General features: G+C 37.1%; 1 protein-coding gene across 7 annotated transcripts in view; it reads left to right on the top strand.

The window, feature by feature from the left end:
• The window catches only part of DNAlig3 (DNA ligase 3), a 281,323-nt gene that overhangs the window by 126,241 nt on the left and 138,020 nt on the right, over window positions 1–17,062 (top strand). For 6 of the 7 annotated variants that reach the window (XM_087346940.1, XM_087346937.1, XM_087346949.1 and 3 more), the window contains 11 exons: window positions 4,682–4,837; window positions 5,915–6,046; window positions 6,187–6,266; window positions 6,508–6,595; window positions 7,027–7,104; window positions 7,724–7,847; window positions 8,799–8,911; window positions 9,904–10,008; window positions 10,303–10,449; window positions 10,897–11,067; window positions 12,315–12,497. In XM_087346940.1, coding sequence (XP_087203066.1) covers window positions 4,682–4,837; window positions 5,915–6,046; window positions 6,187–6,266; window positions 6,508–6,595; window positions 7,027–7,104; window positions 7,724–7,847; window positions 8,799–8,911; window positions 9,904–10,008; window positions 10,303–10,449; window positions 10,897–11,067; window positions 12,315–12,497 — 1,377 coding nt within the window. Of the gene's footprint in view, window positions 1–4,681; window positions 4,838–5,914; window positions 6,047–6,186; window positions 6,267–6,507; window positions 6,596–7,026; window positions 7,105–7,723; window positions 7,848–8,798; window positions 8,912–9,903; window positions 10,009–10,302; window positions 10,450–10,896; window positions 11,068–12,314; window positions 12,498–12,840; window positions 13,285–17,062 lie in introns of those variants that run through there. The other variant, XM_087346953.1, reaches the window with a different exon arrangement.

Below are 17,062 nucleotides of genomic sequence, written 5' to 3'. Positions count from 1 at the left end.
GCTTGGCTAGATTTCTTGCTTGTGAATATTATTTGAATATGCTGTTGTTGTCTTGTGTTTTGTGTAATCATAATTTCTAGCACATCGTAATTCTTAACGTATGACTTATTGTGAACTCCATAAGATTTTAACGAAATGAGTGATTTTAATCTATACAGTTTAATTTTAATATTCCCGTACGATAAAGGTTAATTGTCATCATTTTTTTCTGTGGTAGCTGTTTTATGAAAACAGAAATTCTTCAATGTTAATTCTGAACAAAATGCATCTAATATTTATTATTGTCATTATTCATGGCAATTTTTAGTTAGATTGTACATTATGGATTCTATAAAATAGTCTTCCGTACTTAAAGGTCCTCCAGACGTATTGTATGCTGGGTGAAAATTTTGCAATTTCTTCAGGATCTTATTCTTTGGCATGTTCTGTCTGTGTTGTAGAGCTTTGTTTATTAGTAGAATTCTATAATTTCTTCATTTACTTTTATGCTTGTGAAATGTGTAATCTGCTGTCTCATCTTGTGAAACCTGTTTCAACTGATATTAGACATACCTCAAACTGCTAAAGGAATTTATATATAAATATGTGAAGATCACATTAAAATCCAGGACTTATTCTTTGTATTATTTTGCACGGAATGAAATGTCAGAATGTCGCATGTTCCATGCTAGGAGTATCGCGTCTGGCATATAATTCTTGAAGTGTGAATTTTAGTATTCAGTTATGTTTGTTATTATTTTGTATGGAAATGATACAGACAAACATGCAATTGGACAACACTATGTCATTTTGTTTCTTGCTGCTGAGAGAATTTTTTGGTTCTTGAAATTCATTGGCTACAGCGATCAAGAAGACTGCACTTGTTGCCAGACAGGGTGTTTGAATGGTTTGCATATTTCTGTAAAGGTGAGGGCGAACCTTAATCATTATGCCAGAACTGGTGTGTCACACATTGCCATCACTGATTTGATGAGATCTGTATCGTGTAACAGATAAAGTTTTTGAGGAAATGAACTGGGCCAGCAAGTTCTTCAGCGCGTTCCTTATAGTTCAGGCTTAGATCCCAGTGATGTACATCTTTTTGGTCTACTGGAAGGCCACAAGTTTTTTAATGATCATAATGTCCAGCAGCACTTCAGTTGTTTTTCTGCGGGGGCTTAAGTCTTGTATGCGGCTGTGTTTATGTGACTCTGTAGAGAACCAGAACTTATGTAATGTGTGTCCAAATACAAAATAAAATTATGTCCTGGAATTTGTTATAGTCTGCTTAAATAAATAAATAAATAAAGGAAGAAAGAAGAATGTGAACTTGTGATATAAACAGAATTTAGGATGAAGTCTTAGTATAAAATCTCTCTTGAGTCTGCTTACCTGGAATGGAATTACCAAATGAACATTAGGTTTTAAAGTCACATTAAGAGAAGAAATGGTGCAGGAAATGCTTATTACTTTTTGTAGTTCTCTCACCTGCTTTCAGTAACTCTGCAGATTGAAATTTACGGAAGACAATTAATGGAAAGTGTCTGCAAATGTTACCGTGTGTCATAATAATTATTCTTCCTTGTGGTGCTATGTTGTGAATGTATTACTGTTAAGTAGTGTAAGTGGTACTAACATCTGTTGAGACTTAAACCTGAAATTTGCAATTGAGAGTGCTTTTAATACCTTTACTGTTTCTGGACTTATGGATTTTGTCAATTGTCACCAGACGATGGACAGCGCCCAGAAATTCAGCAATAGTAATTGTAATTTACCTGTCAGAATTGGTTTTTAATACTTGTTTAAAATATTTTTTTGAATTTTGATCTGTGAATGATGACAAATTTCTTTTCAGCATAATAATAATGGAGATCACAGTAAAGAAATAATTTGCGCTGATTCAACGCATAATTCTAAGAAACGGAATGCTGATTCAAATCATTGTGAGGACTCACAGCCTATGAAGAAACGACATACCACTTCAAATTGTAGTGATAATGAATCACAAAGGATCGATAAATCCTGCAACAGTGATGATGAAGATGAGTATACCATCTTTGGCAACTATGTAGCACATGAGATACGTTCCTTACTCTCTGAAGAAAACAGGAGACATCTGAAACAAATCATACATAAAGCTATCATAGACATCGGAGAACTGGACGACAAATGTTTTCAGTCCAGCATTAACCTCAATTGAACACTTCCCAAGAATGTTCTGAAGACTGAGTCTGAAGTGAGATAACGAATTCATTGTATTTGGTTTGGGAAAGAAAGTATTTTCCAAGCGTTGTTTAGTGTTCAAACAAAGTTACAAGAAATTGTTTACACTTTTAGAATGATGAAGAAAACGAATGAAGCATACTTAAAACTTCATAGTTACACCAGTCAATATAAAATCTCTCAAAGTTTTGTTTCAAATGACCCGGGTGATTGTTGTTGTTGTACGTCTCAGTTAGATGCCACTGATTTTGAAAATGGATAACCCACAACGGACGAGTTTATGTGTTGTGCAGTTAGTGAATCGAGGTTCTGTAACGGTCGTGCTTTTCGTATGCAATTTCATGTTGAACCGCCCAGCCAAATATCCTTATATGCTGCAATCTTTGCCATCGTTGAGGCAGCAAATCGCAACTGCATAGCTTCCGTCATCAGGAACACTGCATAAAGTTTAGGACAAGTTGGATTGTCATTTTGACATCTGCCGTATGAGTCACAGAACACATAATAAGTCTCTGTGAGGTGCGTGCAAACTTTGAGAGTTTTTCTGGTGACTGCTGTAGGTGTGAAGTTCTGAGTAATCTGCATTTGTTTTCTGTATCATTTTGAAATTGTAAAGTTGCTTTGTGCTCACCTGGTATAATGAATTGTAGAAATATGTTGAAAATTTCATCAAGTAATGTTTGTTTGAAGCATGAACATCTGTACACAAGGTTTTTTGAATTGTGTGATAAGAAGGAATGATTAGGTTTGTTTATATTGTCTCAAATTGTCATTAATTTGCTGCAGAAATTCTTCAAGGATGAGACTTAGTAATTTTGTTTAATCTTTATAATTTTTCATGAGTAAAACCTCAGGAAATTTGTGTTTTCGTTACTTATGAAAAGAAAATACAACAAAATGCATGAGGATGACGAGACTGTGGACTAATTATGTTAGTAAGCCCGTTGTTTAGTAGTGATCCAGGCTTTTTTTGTCCACTTTCTTGTACTTTTCTGAAATATTTAATTGTTCGGAGAGATAGCGAAGCAAGTCTATATTTTATTTTAGATAAAGCTAGTGTGTAAGTCATACTGGATACCTGAATTTCATGTAAAATGAATAGACTCTTCAGCAGTTTGATTTATTTTGTTACAGTTATATGAGCAGTTCTGTTTTTGAGCTGCCTTGAGTGTACTTTTTTTTTTTTGTGATGTGTTATGGGCTCGTCATACATTACTTGGCTCTTAAAGCTGTTTTAATTTCTCTTAAGAATTGAGTGATCAGAAGTTTGATCGTAAGGATCAGCGGCAATGTTTTAAGTTGGTAAACTTGCTTTCGGATCTGTTGTAAGCTCTGTTTAAAACCAAAGAGGAAATGAATGTCCACTTTTTGTACATTTTCTTATTAATTATGTAATCTTTGCAAACATTCCTTCATTCTTGCTGTGGAACATATCCTGGTTCATGAAAATGCATTAAACCTGCCCACAGGAGGTTAATGTCTGCTCAAGAAATACATAAGTCCATTTCAGGAATGAAATTCATGTTGTATGTTTATTTATATGTTATAAAGAATAATTATATCATCAGATATTTGTTGCCTTGTAAAAATGAAGGGAAAGTTCTGTAGTTGTGTGAATAAATTAAATGATATTTTGTGTAAGTTTTAACTTTATTGGAGCTTAAGCGTGGTCCACTTGGCTGAGTGTTGCGGTAGCATACCTCCACCATCGAAACCCTCAAAATTTAGAATGTGGCTGGCATCCACATATTCATTGTTCCCTGTTCCCATATGGTAAAGCTTAATACAGTATCTTGAGGTAGTAGTAGCTGTATGTTCTTATATATGAATGAATGTGACTTCCTTGAGAATTTTAATTTTAACCTTCGGTAGAATGTCCATTTTAAGAAAATTTAATTGTATTTTCTGTGCTACCATTTGTTTTGTATTATGTTATGCAGATGTTACTCCAAAATGTGTAATGTTTGAAGATTAAATTAAGAATTTAAGGAATAGTTAAGGCAGGAGGTGAATTCCAGGAAGATGCTAGTGGTGAGTGTGCATATGAATTAATCTTCCAGTTGAATAAACAGCACATGACAAGGAATAAAATTTTCTTCTCGCTACATGAGACATTCTTGCTCGTTTCAGTTTCAGAACTCCATCTTTTTTGGTCATTGTTCATTTCTTCATTCATTTGTCTTGATGTGTGATACACCCAATTCTGTTTGCGCTCAGCCATTTTATTGATAATTGACTATACATTTCTCATTTCTGAATCTGTTCCATTCTGTACATCCTTTAAAATGAAATTGTAACTCTGTAATTGTTATTTCCTGGTGTGACTTCCAGGGACTTTGCTGAAACGCTGTTTGCTATGGCACATACGAGAACCAGATCATGTGTATGTCCATACAAAGTTTTTGTATATCTCTCATTGCTCTTAAAATTCTGTCTCGAAGACAGTCTAAGTTTCTTATTGGTTATATCTAAATTGCAGGCTGAGGCTTGTAAATCTGTTGAATACGGAATGAAGAAATGCCCAAATGGAATGTATTCAGAAATTAAATATGACGGTGAACGGGTCCAGGTACATAAGAAGGGGGATGAATTCAAATACTTTTCACGGAGTCTTAAGCCAGTTTTGCCGCATAAGGTAAGTGGTAGAATGGGTGATAAATCTTCTACTTAAACCTAATATATCAGTGATTTATGATGGAATTGTTCTTTGGCCAAGTGTGATTAAATAGTAGCTTTGACTTGACATATTTTTAAATATTTCTGTGCTTCTTTGTGATGATTGACTTGGACATTTTTTCTTTTAAAATGTATTGAATATTAAATTTATTTTACAAATAAAAAGCTGTTTATTCCAGTATGTTTGACCCATGGTTATGCTGGTGTGTTGGTGACAGTAATCGGACACTTGTGTAATATACCAACAGAATCCTTTATCGTGTAGGCCTATCCGAGTTTCTGTAAAATTAGGGAAGGTACAGAATGAAACTCTGCCTAATTTTTTTGAAGTAATGACTGTATCAAATTATTACATGAATCAGAATAGAAGGCCCTTATAAAAATCCTATAAACAGAATAGCAGAACTTTTTTTTTTCTGGTAGTGGTGGCTGGATTGATTCGATTTTGTTTTATATAACAATAAGTTTTAACCTAACAAGTTAGTAGCCTTGAATGATATACTGATTTCTGAATTTACTTGTAGTGGCTAATGAAGACATTAAGAACTAGGTTTGGAACCCAAGGCCTCTGGAACAGAATAAAAATGATAATTACTTGCCTATGACACTTTGTTTTATTAGATTATTAGATCACATATTATATTTTATCCTTATATCAAGAAATAATGATAAAATTACATGTTAAAACATTCAGGAAAATTGGTTATATAAATGTGTTTCTGCATATCCCTATAGGCCGTCAAAAAATTCAGTGATCCAGAAGTCTCATGTTGACATAAAAGAGTATTTACGTTATCAAAAGAACTGATACAATTTTAATGTGTCTGACTCATATTCAGGAAGTGTCTAACTTTAACTGGCATTGATTACCAGGAATTCGTATGTGATTTCTCTCAGACTTTCTAAGCAAATGCCTGAATATTACCTGACAATCTCCACACTGTTCTTAATTCATAATTTATTACCCTCATATTACATAAAGTAATGGAATAATCAAGCATTACCATACATAGTCTGTGCGTATTGATGGTTTTAGGTGAACACGTTCAAAGACTACATTCCTCAAGCATTCCCGCATGGGAAAGATCTTATACTGGACAGCGAAATCCTTCTGATAGATGTAAAGACTGGAAAACCATTGCCGTTTGGGAGTTTGGGAATTCACAAGGTAAGTAATTGCTGTCTGATAATACGTATGGTATATTAATACATGGAAAATATGACAGTAGAATAATCAGTGTGTGTGTGGGGGGGGTGTTTCATGAATTTCCACATTTTTATTATTAATCAGTGATATTTTTATTCCAGAAAAATGCTTTTAAGGATGCAAATGTGTGTCTCTTTGTATTTGACTGCATGTACTTCAATGGCGAAGTGCTTCTTGAAAAGTAAGTTAGAGAAGTGTATGATGTTTTACCGTTTATGGTTTTCGTAACACCAGAATGCCTTGCTGACATGAGATCTATTAGACATGCTTTAAACCTGTAGGAATATGTAAGACATGTGGCATATGCCATTTATATGTTTAATGCAAACAATTCATGGCAAATATTTCATATTTAGTTCTGCACCTGCTGGCCACTGAAGTGGTATGAGTTTTTCTGATATATTTCTTTTTCGTTTCCCCAGACCAATGAAGGAAAGAAGAAGAATATTGGAGGAAAACATGGAAGAAGTTCCAAATCGCATTATGTTTTCTGAAATGAAAGAAATTAATGTAAGTACATAAAGTTCCAGTAGCAACAACAAAAATGATTTATATCCAGCGCTTCTCTGTGGTAGTAAACACTGGGCTGCAGTACTTAATTTTTTATTTAGAATTTAAGAAAGATCATTAAATTGTGTTAAATTTGTAGCAGATAACCCCAGAATACCACTACCTTTATTTCTACTAGGAAAGTTCTGTTTAAATTTAATTGAATTTGTTCTGCGATTTTATAATTGTGATACGGTAATCATAACACATGCATAAAGATGGACATCTCTATTTGGGTTTACTTTTTTTTTAGATAGATCCTGGGAATGGAATAGTTTCACAGATGTATAAGGATGGGCTTTCAAAGGACTTATGATTCCTTCACTGTCTACATTTTTCATCCCATCACCATTTGATTAAAATTATTTAAATTGTTTTCTCTTTCTTATTAGGATCCAAAAGACTTGGAAGAAATGATCACAAAAGTTTTAAAACTTGGACTGGAAGGGTTAGTGCTTAAGGATTTAATGGTGAGTGCAAAGCATCGTGTTGTTTAACTGTTGCCCCTGAGAGAGTTTGGATCATCAGATTTTGAACAGAATTAAACTTTTCTCCACAACTGGGAGTCTGTGTACTTGATAGAGTAACTGACAGAACCAAAGTGGCATATTTGAGAAGTGTGAGGTTAAGGTTCCAGTCGGTGACCAGCCATCCTGTGATTTTTGTGGTCGTGAGTTACTCTAGGTGATGAGAATATCAACTCGCAGGACTGCTAACAGTTGTCCACGATATTGGGCTAGTTGCAATGATAAAATACAACACGAAAGAATCTCTTAATATAGCCGGTACAATAAAGAGATGTTATAAGGTAGTATATTTGCGTCATATTGTGAATTAGGTTAATATTTTAATGTTTTCTGTCAAATCACAATTTTAATAAGATAATAAAATATAAAATATTAAAAATATCATTTCACGTTCCGCATCGAATGATCGATCCAATTTGTAAATCGATCATTCGATGCGGAACGTGAAATGATATTTTAAATATTTTATTATCTTATTAAAATTGTGATTTGACAGAAAACATTAAAATATTAAAGAGATGTTAGTTGTGTTGCTACTGACACACACTGCCTTCACTTGCAGAGTATATATGAACCTGGCAAAAGACACTGGCTGAAGGTGAAGAAGGATTATTTACATGGCGGAGCAATGGCTGACAGTGCAGACCTTGTGGTGCTTGGCGCCTGGTTTGGGACTGGACACAAAGGTAAGATTTTTCCGCACGGTTTGCATCTCGTTGTGCCACATTAAAACATAATTTATTGTTTTAAACCCCTTTCACTATGCTGCTATATTTGTAGTAGTTACGCGTTATAGAATCACAACTGTTTGTTGTTGTCGGAAAACTCAGCTAACCTACTTTGTGTTTGTTTTACAAAAAGGTGACAAATGTAGAAGTGTCACAAAATGTTTGATCATAATACATGTTAGACTCTGATGTTTTCTGAACGAGTAGTAACGTATTACTGTCCGTTCGTCACCCCCTCCAACCATTCCACGTGAGAGCAGTTTCTTGTGAAACCTTAATTTCTTACTTTTTTAATAATGTTACACCATCATACACAATTGACATTATTTTCATTGTATAGGCTTTAACTAGCTTATGAATTAACTCCATGGAGCATAGTCCTTCTTGATAAGCTAATAGCCAATCAGCTAGTCAAGAATTTCCATACCATTTATGGAACCTGAAAATATATCGGCGTGCTCGCAGGAGCCTCTCGGATTGGGACTCTTAAAAGTAAAATTGACGGACCACAATTTTTTCATCTCCAAGTTGCATATAAAAAAATTTAAATTTAAATTTTTGAAATGAAGATTATAGCTAGCCGTGCATAATACATGGGCTGTGATCGTTGTTGCCTAAGTTAACCTCTGTGTAGTTTGTCATCAGTCATCTTGAAGAAATTCACTTAAATAATGTTCATTCTTCAGTGAGTCCGAGACATACTGAATAAAAGAAAAGATGCCTACGCGAGTATATCCATTAGTGCAATTTTCTCATTGGTCTTATAATTTGAAATAAGTACACATTCTGACTGAAATTAGACCAAGGGTTGAGATGTCATGTGATTGTTTTGTACGTTTGTAATGGGTCGTAGGCATAGAAAATAATAATACACGAGTTTCAGAATGTATCATTTGCTTTACTTTTCAGGTGGCATGATGTCTGTGTTTTTGATGGGTTGTTACAATCCCGCTAACCAGAAATGGTGCACGGTTACCAAAGTTCATACTGGACATGATGACAAAACACTGGAGAGACTGCAGGTATGAGAGTCTGTAGATGCAGTTACCAGTGTAACACCTGGAATGCTTGTGATTAGTGAACATGGCCCTTATTAAAGTGTACTTTGTTTTAACCTTTTTGCAATCATCCAACCTACAGAAAATTCCACTAGTTCTCCTTGATCTGTTGGTAGAGGCCGAGCGTTGGCACTTGCGCAACGGACTGATTTTGGTCGTACGAGATGAACCCGCCCGAAGGACACGCTAGAGGGGTGTCAGCTTCAGTTGGTTCCTAGCTCTAGCTGTGTTTAGATCGGTGCGTCACAGCAGTTGAGGCTGTGCGACCCCCACTACTACCGAACTCCCCTCCCTCGGCTTACACGTCGCGCATTTATGTGCCACCGCTACTCGCGCGACCTATACCTGCCACGTGCCTTACTTCACTAGATTCACTGAGCAAACTGAGAAGGAAGTACTCAGAGTTGGCTGTATTCTGGGTTGTAGCAGTGTGTTGTCTGGTAGAAGTTTACCAACATGTCACAGATCCTTGCTGCCTCCATCGTCAGGGTAATAACTCGTCACCTTGATGATCTTCATACTCACTGCTGTGAGAACCTCAAATCCTACTAAAGAGATTCTTGTTTTTCATATGTGTTAAGATGAAAATTTATTGGTTTATGTTCGTAAAATAAAAAGGAAGTGATTTATAAACATGCTTTCAAGCTCTCATGTGCGTTATGTTCTTCCCTCGTACGCAGCTGTTTTAAAAGTTCTGCGTGTGAGTGGTTACCAGTCTGACCACTTCGCCTTGAAACGTGTATTTCCATGAGATTTTGTTCTGCCTGTTGCCTGAACTCATCTCTGACCTGACTGACCGTGACATCTATAACAACAGATGCTAAACTGCGATTCTATAGAAATTTTTGACCTCAGATGTGAAAGAAATGAAGAGTCCCATTAGAATTTTTTAGCGTGGTTTTAATCGTGTAAAAATTATTAAGTGGTGCTTAATATATAAACAATTTTATTCACAGGAAGAACTTGATATGATTAAAATCAGCAAGGAAGCTTCTAAAGTGCCCGACTGGCTTTCTTGCACCAAGACTATGATTCCTGATTTTGTAGCAAGAGATCCCAAGGTAAGAGACCAGTGAAAACTAGAATTTAATTGTGATTTAGAGTAAAATGTGTTTAACCCCTTGCAAGTTATATCTGCACGTGTACACTACCGTGTATCATTGATGCAAGTGTTGTTTCGGAATTGAAAGAAATACCACTGTTTCTTTCGTATTGTTTTCAAGTGTCCTTCGTGGTCTAGGATGACCTGTCGACGCCTGTCTGACTGCCTTTCTCAATTTTCCTACGAACTAGGCAACCCAAATGAGCCACATTAAATTTATAGCAGAATTTAATGCGAAAGATGTTTATTGCAGGCAATGCCAGTTTGGGAAATCACAGGTGCAGAATTTACTCAACACGAAGTTCACACGGCTTCTGGCATCTCTATCCGATTTCCACGGGTAACGAAGATCCGTGATGACAAAACGTGGGAAACTGCCACTTCACTTCCTGAACTAAAGGTTGGTTATGGCGCGTAGGAAATAACAAATTAACTTAATTTCTAAACTTCTTTTCTTGTAACAATTAACGGTCCTGTATTCAATTTGGTACGTGTTTGGCAAAGTTAAGTTTCTTAAATCAATAAACTCCTTGGTTCATGTTGATGGTTTATTAGTTAGGAGGTTCTTTAACAATGCTATATCAGTCAGCTGACTGTAAATTCCAAGATTAGTTTAATGGTAAATACGCAGCTAGAATTGTGTAGTAGTGTAATCTTTGTCAGTATGTATCGGAAGATCCCCTACACCCCTCCACCGGAGGACACCTCTCGTGCTTCATTTGTTTCCGTGGGAAAAATTAAGGTCTGAGACCTCGTACATATTTTATTTTGTTACTCCAGACTCCTGTATCACGTAATGACCTTTGTGTTGCGCACTAAGTTACCAATTCGTTTTTCCCTTTGCCAGAATTTATTTAAGAAATCTAAGGAGAACGAGGATTTCTCCTTCCCCTCCACATCTCGCGTTCAAAGTGTAGATCGACGTGAGGAAGACAAAGGCAGTGACAGTTGTGATTCTCATGTGGGGTCTTCAGGAGCTGCTTCTGCAAAGAATTCAAGTAACCGATCCAAAGATAAGGTAAATATTCTTATGCACGCATTAAAAATTATAGGCATTTCTGTGTTTTAAACTTCAGGTTTTGTCTGAAAGATTTCAAGCTGTTTAAATTTAAACTAAATGATATTAATGCACATAAATAGTTCGCTGTATCATGTGATTGTCATTTCTGTTAGACCCTATACAGTTTGAAATATGTGAACAAAAACAGTGTCAGAAATTCTGCCTAAATCTTTTATGTTTCTTGCTCTGCTGTTCCCATTGGAAACCTTTCACATACCAAATAACTCATTACCTAGTAAGTCAAGATTTAATTAGCGGAACATCGTAGTTCACTCATATATCGCCGTACTATGAACTTGCAGCTCAGTAATTTCTCCTATAATGTGTGTTTTCATTATAATGCAATTGATTTATAAGAGAAAGCATTTTCTATAATGCTGATGCGTGTTTGATATAACACGATCGAAATAAATCAAAGATATTGAGAGAAGTAAACCATAAATGCGTGTTTGAAAAAGGCTACAGACGTGCTAACAGTGAATTCTTTTTTTACTGCAAGCTGCAGTATCAAGGACCTGTCAAAATTTTGGGGTTGGTTAACATGTCGCCCTCGGTGGACTAGTGGTTAGCGTTCTCGCCACGGAACTCCAAGGTTCGCGGGCTCAATCCCGGCCGAGGTCGATGGAATTTTTAAGGGTGATAAAAATCCGTAGCACAACTTCCTTCGGAGGGGAAGTAAAGTCAGCGGTCTCATGTCGTAGATTTACGGCATGTAAAAGAACATTACGAGCATGATACGAGATTTTCGTAAGCATAATTCAGCGGCCATTTCTCACCCAAGTCTCTCCTGATTCACTGCTTCATTGATAGATGGCTCTGGCAGTCAAATCAGGACTGAGTAGAAATTGTGCAGAGTCATTGGGCTGGTCACTCACTACTCACAAATGGACGCTTTGAAGACTATGAAACCTCCGAAAGGAGACCCTATGCGGAGTTACAGGAGCTAATACTAACACTGTAATTTGGTTTGGTGCATATTAATAGAAGATAAATTAAGTTCCAATGTTGTTTTTAGTTGAAAAGAATGCACACGATTGTGTGACACCGTCTGGACTCTACCCCTAACCCCTTAATTACAATCGAACGCGCAGTTTGTGAAACAATTTTTGGAGAAATTGCAACTATCACGTTGTAGGGGAAATTGCTGTACGGCCGTGAATGTTACCTGTTTGTTTACTATTTTCGATTTTCATTTTAATTGAAAGCCGAGCAAAACTTCAGGACGAAGCTCTAAACATAAACAACAGAAATCCAGCGATGAGAATATTGGATCTGTTGCCCGTGGCGGTAATGACGTAACTGAGAATGGGGATGATGAATCACCTGCGAAGAGGAGGAAGACAGTACAGGCTGACTCAAAAGGAAAATCTCAGTTTACCATCAAGAAGGTACGTAAATAACATTTGTGATTGCTCGTATTATATGGGAATGTAAATTACTTCAGTTGGCTTCTGCCAGGTGAAGGGATTACTCATTACCTCCAAGAATCTGAGTCCTTATAGAGAAGCTGAGAGTTGCTTATTTTGTCAAGAAATTTTCCATTTTTAAGGAGCCTAAATATTTATTACTGTTAAAATGGTTGTCTTCTGGGATGTTGTTCTGTAAAGCCTGGTAGAAGTTGACTGAAATTTCAGATGCCTCCATCACTGTCCTGATGATGGAGGCGGTAAGCACCTCCGAAACATTTGTCTTGACGTGAGACAGGTTCTTACAGATTATTTGATTTTGCAGGTGAATCTCTGAAAATATCGTTGACAAAGACGTTTAATTACAAGCAGAAGAAGCCTCTGATTGAAAACTTTCTGCATTAGTGGAATGTAAATGGCAAATTTTATGGAATCAAGTGTTGTTTATTTAATGAATGTTTCGTTCTCGCTTGTTGAAAAGATTTTCGTCGCACCAGAACTGGAGCTATTAATACTAATTTATTTAAATGTTATTGTTAAAAGTTCGTGTTTCTTTGTTACAATCTCAAGTGAGAGGTTATGTTTATCGTCAATGCTTGTAATGTAGAATTAAAAGAGTACATACTTTATCTCGCCTCGAGCACTTACGTGGCGTGTAGTGAGGCAACTGTTTTTTTCTCTTCGTTTGATTTAAGTTGTATTTTGTCTTGTAGTTGCGTCTTTATATCTGTTTCTTCGAGAACCACTGAATAGATTTATTTTCCCTCTCTGCTGTTTTCTTTATTTTATTGTCAGACTGATACAGACTCGTCTTGAATGAAATACGTACACTTCCCAGGGGCCATTAATCATGCAAATAGTGCGAAGGTTTTACAAACAACGAAAGTGGATCTGTGATGGAATCTGCCACAAACCCGTCTCCATTGTTCTTCCAGACAAGACGTCAGTCGAAACGTATCTTGCCTGTTCTGGCACGTAATTAAAACTTAAAACGTGAAGAAATTTCGTCTTAATACAAATGTTCTAGATATCGACTGGACAGGCAACTTTGTTTTATCAGCGGGTATCCTGACATTCCACGGTGGTCTAGCGGTTAGAACGCTGGCCTTGTAATCCTGGTGTCTCGGGTTCGATTCCCGGCGGTGCCCGAATTTATAACTTGAGTTGGGCAAGGCCGTGGTCTAGGCAACACGGAGTTTTCCTCCATGGCATCCCAACAATTACTCCATTCACACACAGAAGAAGGCAATGGCAAACCACTTCTGGATCATCTGCCAAGAACGTATATGAACAGGTCCCAGTCCGAGAAAAGGATGGAAGGATCCTGTTCATATGGACCTGTCCTCAGACAGAACACTAAATAAATAAATAAATAAACCCTGACATTATTCACAGAATCTGGCTGAAAGTTGATGCTGAAATTCTGGCGCCTGCTAGCTAGCAGAAATACGACCTTGCATTCACTATTTTTAGCGTTCATCAGGCAGGTTAGGTTATTTAAACGCGGGAACTATGATTCCGCAGGCCGTAAGTTAACTCAGAGATTAATTAATAATGGTATCAGAGTGGTACTGAGAAACTTTATGTGTGAAGCTGTTACTGCACAGTGTAATAAAAAATTCATGAAAGTAAATGCGTTTACACGACGACTGAAATGCTATCGTATTTTAATAATGCAATATTTCTTTTCCAAAAACAGGTTATAAGTTTTAGTAAATTTTATTTCCGCATCTCCGAAATTATCGTCTGTTAAGTTTGTATTCCGTTCCTCGAAATTTAAGCCGCTGTGACGAAAAGAAGATTATATATTATTGAAAGTTCTATTTCCCCACTGGCGTAACTGAAATTCTGATGTATTGTGGGTCTATCGCCCTGACCGGTTCATCATCGCTTCACCTCACCACAAACTTCAACATCAGCTGCACCAAAAGAGGAAAAAGCTTACATAGTTCAGTTTCTGAACTCGCCGTCGACAAATTACAAGCAGTGAATGAAGTATCATTTATTTCTCTGACGTATTATATTATCGCTTATGGCGTACAGTCTGAATGCGTCTCAATGTTACGACCTTATGACTGCAACTTTACAATTTATAGGTAAAAATTACCTTTTCAGGGTCAGTAATGATACGTAAATCAGCTGGAAAACATTACGTAACATTGTACAGAGAAGTTAACAGAATTATAGTGTCATAACTGCTGTAAATTTGCTTTTGAGTAAAGGCTAGGTTCTGAGGTTTGCTTATTTGATTTCCACTAATAGGACAACGTTATACGAGGTGCGATCGGAAAGTTTCAAGACTGCGCGTATAAAAACCCGTACACTTATCTCAGGTATTAAATTCATCCATCACCCTCGAAGTAGTTCCCCTGGGAGTGAACACAACGATCCCAGCGCCGCTGCCAAGCCTGGAAGCATCCCTGGAAATCTTTCTTTGTCAGCCTGTCAAGCACCATCTGCGATTCTGCCTGAATCTCTTCTATAGTCTCAAATCTCCTTCCCTTTGGCTGAATTTTCATCTTTAGGAAGAGGAAGAAGTCACACGGAGCTTAGAAAGGACGTTGGGGTCGGTTCTTGCAAGATCTTTGAGCTCCTGACAAACGAGAAGTCGATTCTGCTTCTGGTCCTCAGACAGGATGCGTCGCATGTGGAGTTCTTCCTTTAGAATCAGCTGACAGGTCCCATAGCCTATCCCAACAATGTCGCACAAGTCGTTGATGGTACGACGTCGATCTTCGTGAATGGCCTGCCGAATCTTCGTAACATTTTCGGGCGTTGTGCTCGAAGATGGTCGTCCAGAACGCTCGTCATCATCGACAGAGGTTCGGCCATTTTTAAAATGTGAATGCCACACAAAAGTTTGTGCACGACCCATTGCGGACTCCCCAAATGCTTGCTTTAGCATTTCATAGGTTTCCGTAGCCGTTTTGGCGAGTCTTTGGCAAAATTTGATGCACACGCCATTCCGAAATCGCAGGAGGGTCGGTGTAATGCACTACCAAAACGCCCGTAACTAAGAAACAAATGCTAATTCGATGATGCCGGCTGGCACACTGATTCACTATGAATGTAGGCCGCACCCCCTAGCGGCAGAAGCTCGTACTACATCCGGTTCGCCCTCTATTGACACAGTCTTGAAACTTTCCGATCGCACCTCGTACATGAACATTTATTACGGTATCACACAAAATTTCATCACTCTGTATTACAGGTATTTAAGGTCAGACGTTAAACAGTACAAGGTTGATGAATTGTCCTCAGGACTTGATGTTACGTCAAACTTAAGAGCTGTTTGAGGCTGTATCCTCCGTGTGAAATAAAGAAGGCTCTTTTGTGTCTGTATTACGTATGTCTGAAACTGGAAGGGTGATGGACTCGCTAATAGGATTCCGAAGGATCTCGGTCAACTGTATTCGATACCACGGATCTGTAGTATTCGCTAAATATATCAGAGGCAGTTTTAAACTCGACATACCACTTTACAATAAAAAAATATATATTTATAAAATTTATTAAAATACTTCAAATTATTACGCGACTTTTATCCAATTACATTTCAGAGCTGTAAACACCGTCGAGGTGTGTAGGTCATGGCTGTGTTACTACGAGAGCTAGTCGGTTTTTTTACTATAAACTGGTGCAGCTCCGTTGTGCTAATGGACCTCTCTTTTACATTTGTTTCTCCGTAGTTCTGAACAAGCCATTAGCTAATTCAATTCTTTGTCCTGTAAACGCCATCTCTCATACGCGGATTTGTTTGTGGGAATAATTCACTGGGAAAAGCTTTGGAGGATTAGACACAGCTTCCCAGTGTCTCCTGCCACTGAATATTTCCTCGCTACTTGTAGCTGTCAGTGGCCTCAAGTTTCGTCACACACACACGCAAACTTTAAATTCGGATCATGATTCTTTTTGTTTGACTTCTAAACCAGGATTCGCCACTGATCTCTTGATGTTGTCTTGATAAAAGTGTAAAATAGTTACGGCAGACAACAGAGAACTCTAGTATAAAATACACGTGATCAAAATCAGCTAGGGGATTCTCGAGTTATAAGATGACACATCGTAAAATTATCTTAAAAACAGAATATTACTGAAAATTGTATTGAGCCTTGTCTAAAAATCTACACGAAGAGGCTAAACGAGGCTAGTAGGAACAAGACGTATGAATTAATGACGTCACAATCCTGCGAATGCAAATTTAGTTACGTTAAGTGTGTCAGATTTAACCTCAAATTTTCTAACGTTTGCCACGTTCTCAACGCCGAAGTTCACATGCAACTTACAAATTGGTTAATCAATTGCAGTCTTCAAACACACGCTGTGTACAACCATGACGAGGCTGCACGTCCCGAAAGGAAATTTTCTGGACAATTACCCGAAAAATATGGACATTTTTCTTTTCATGGAGTTAAGTTAAAAGTACTTACAAAATCAGAATATTATTTTTGTTAAGTTTCCGTCTAACATCACAGGACGTTCCATTAAGTCCGGAATTTTTTTTAGGAATATTTTAATTAATATTTGTATTCACAAATTTCTGTTTT

This window comes from Zootermopsis nevadensis, unplaced genomic scaffold (genome assembly GCF_977971745.1).
Source record: "Zootermopsis nevadensis isolate Lab colony 2312 unplaced genomic scaffold, Znev_1.0 Znev_ptg000001l, whole genome shotgun sequence".
NCBI lineage: Eukaryota > Metazoa > Arthropoda > Insecta > Blattodea > Termopsidae > Zootermopsis > Zootermopsis nevadensis.
Note: the sequence above shows the minus strand (reverse complement) of the source record. Positions and strands in the feature narration are given on the sequence as shown.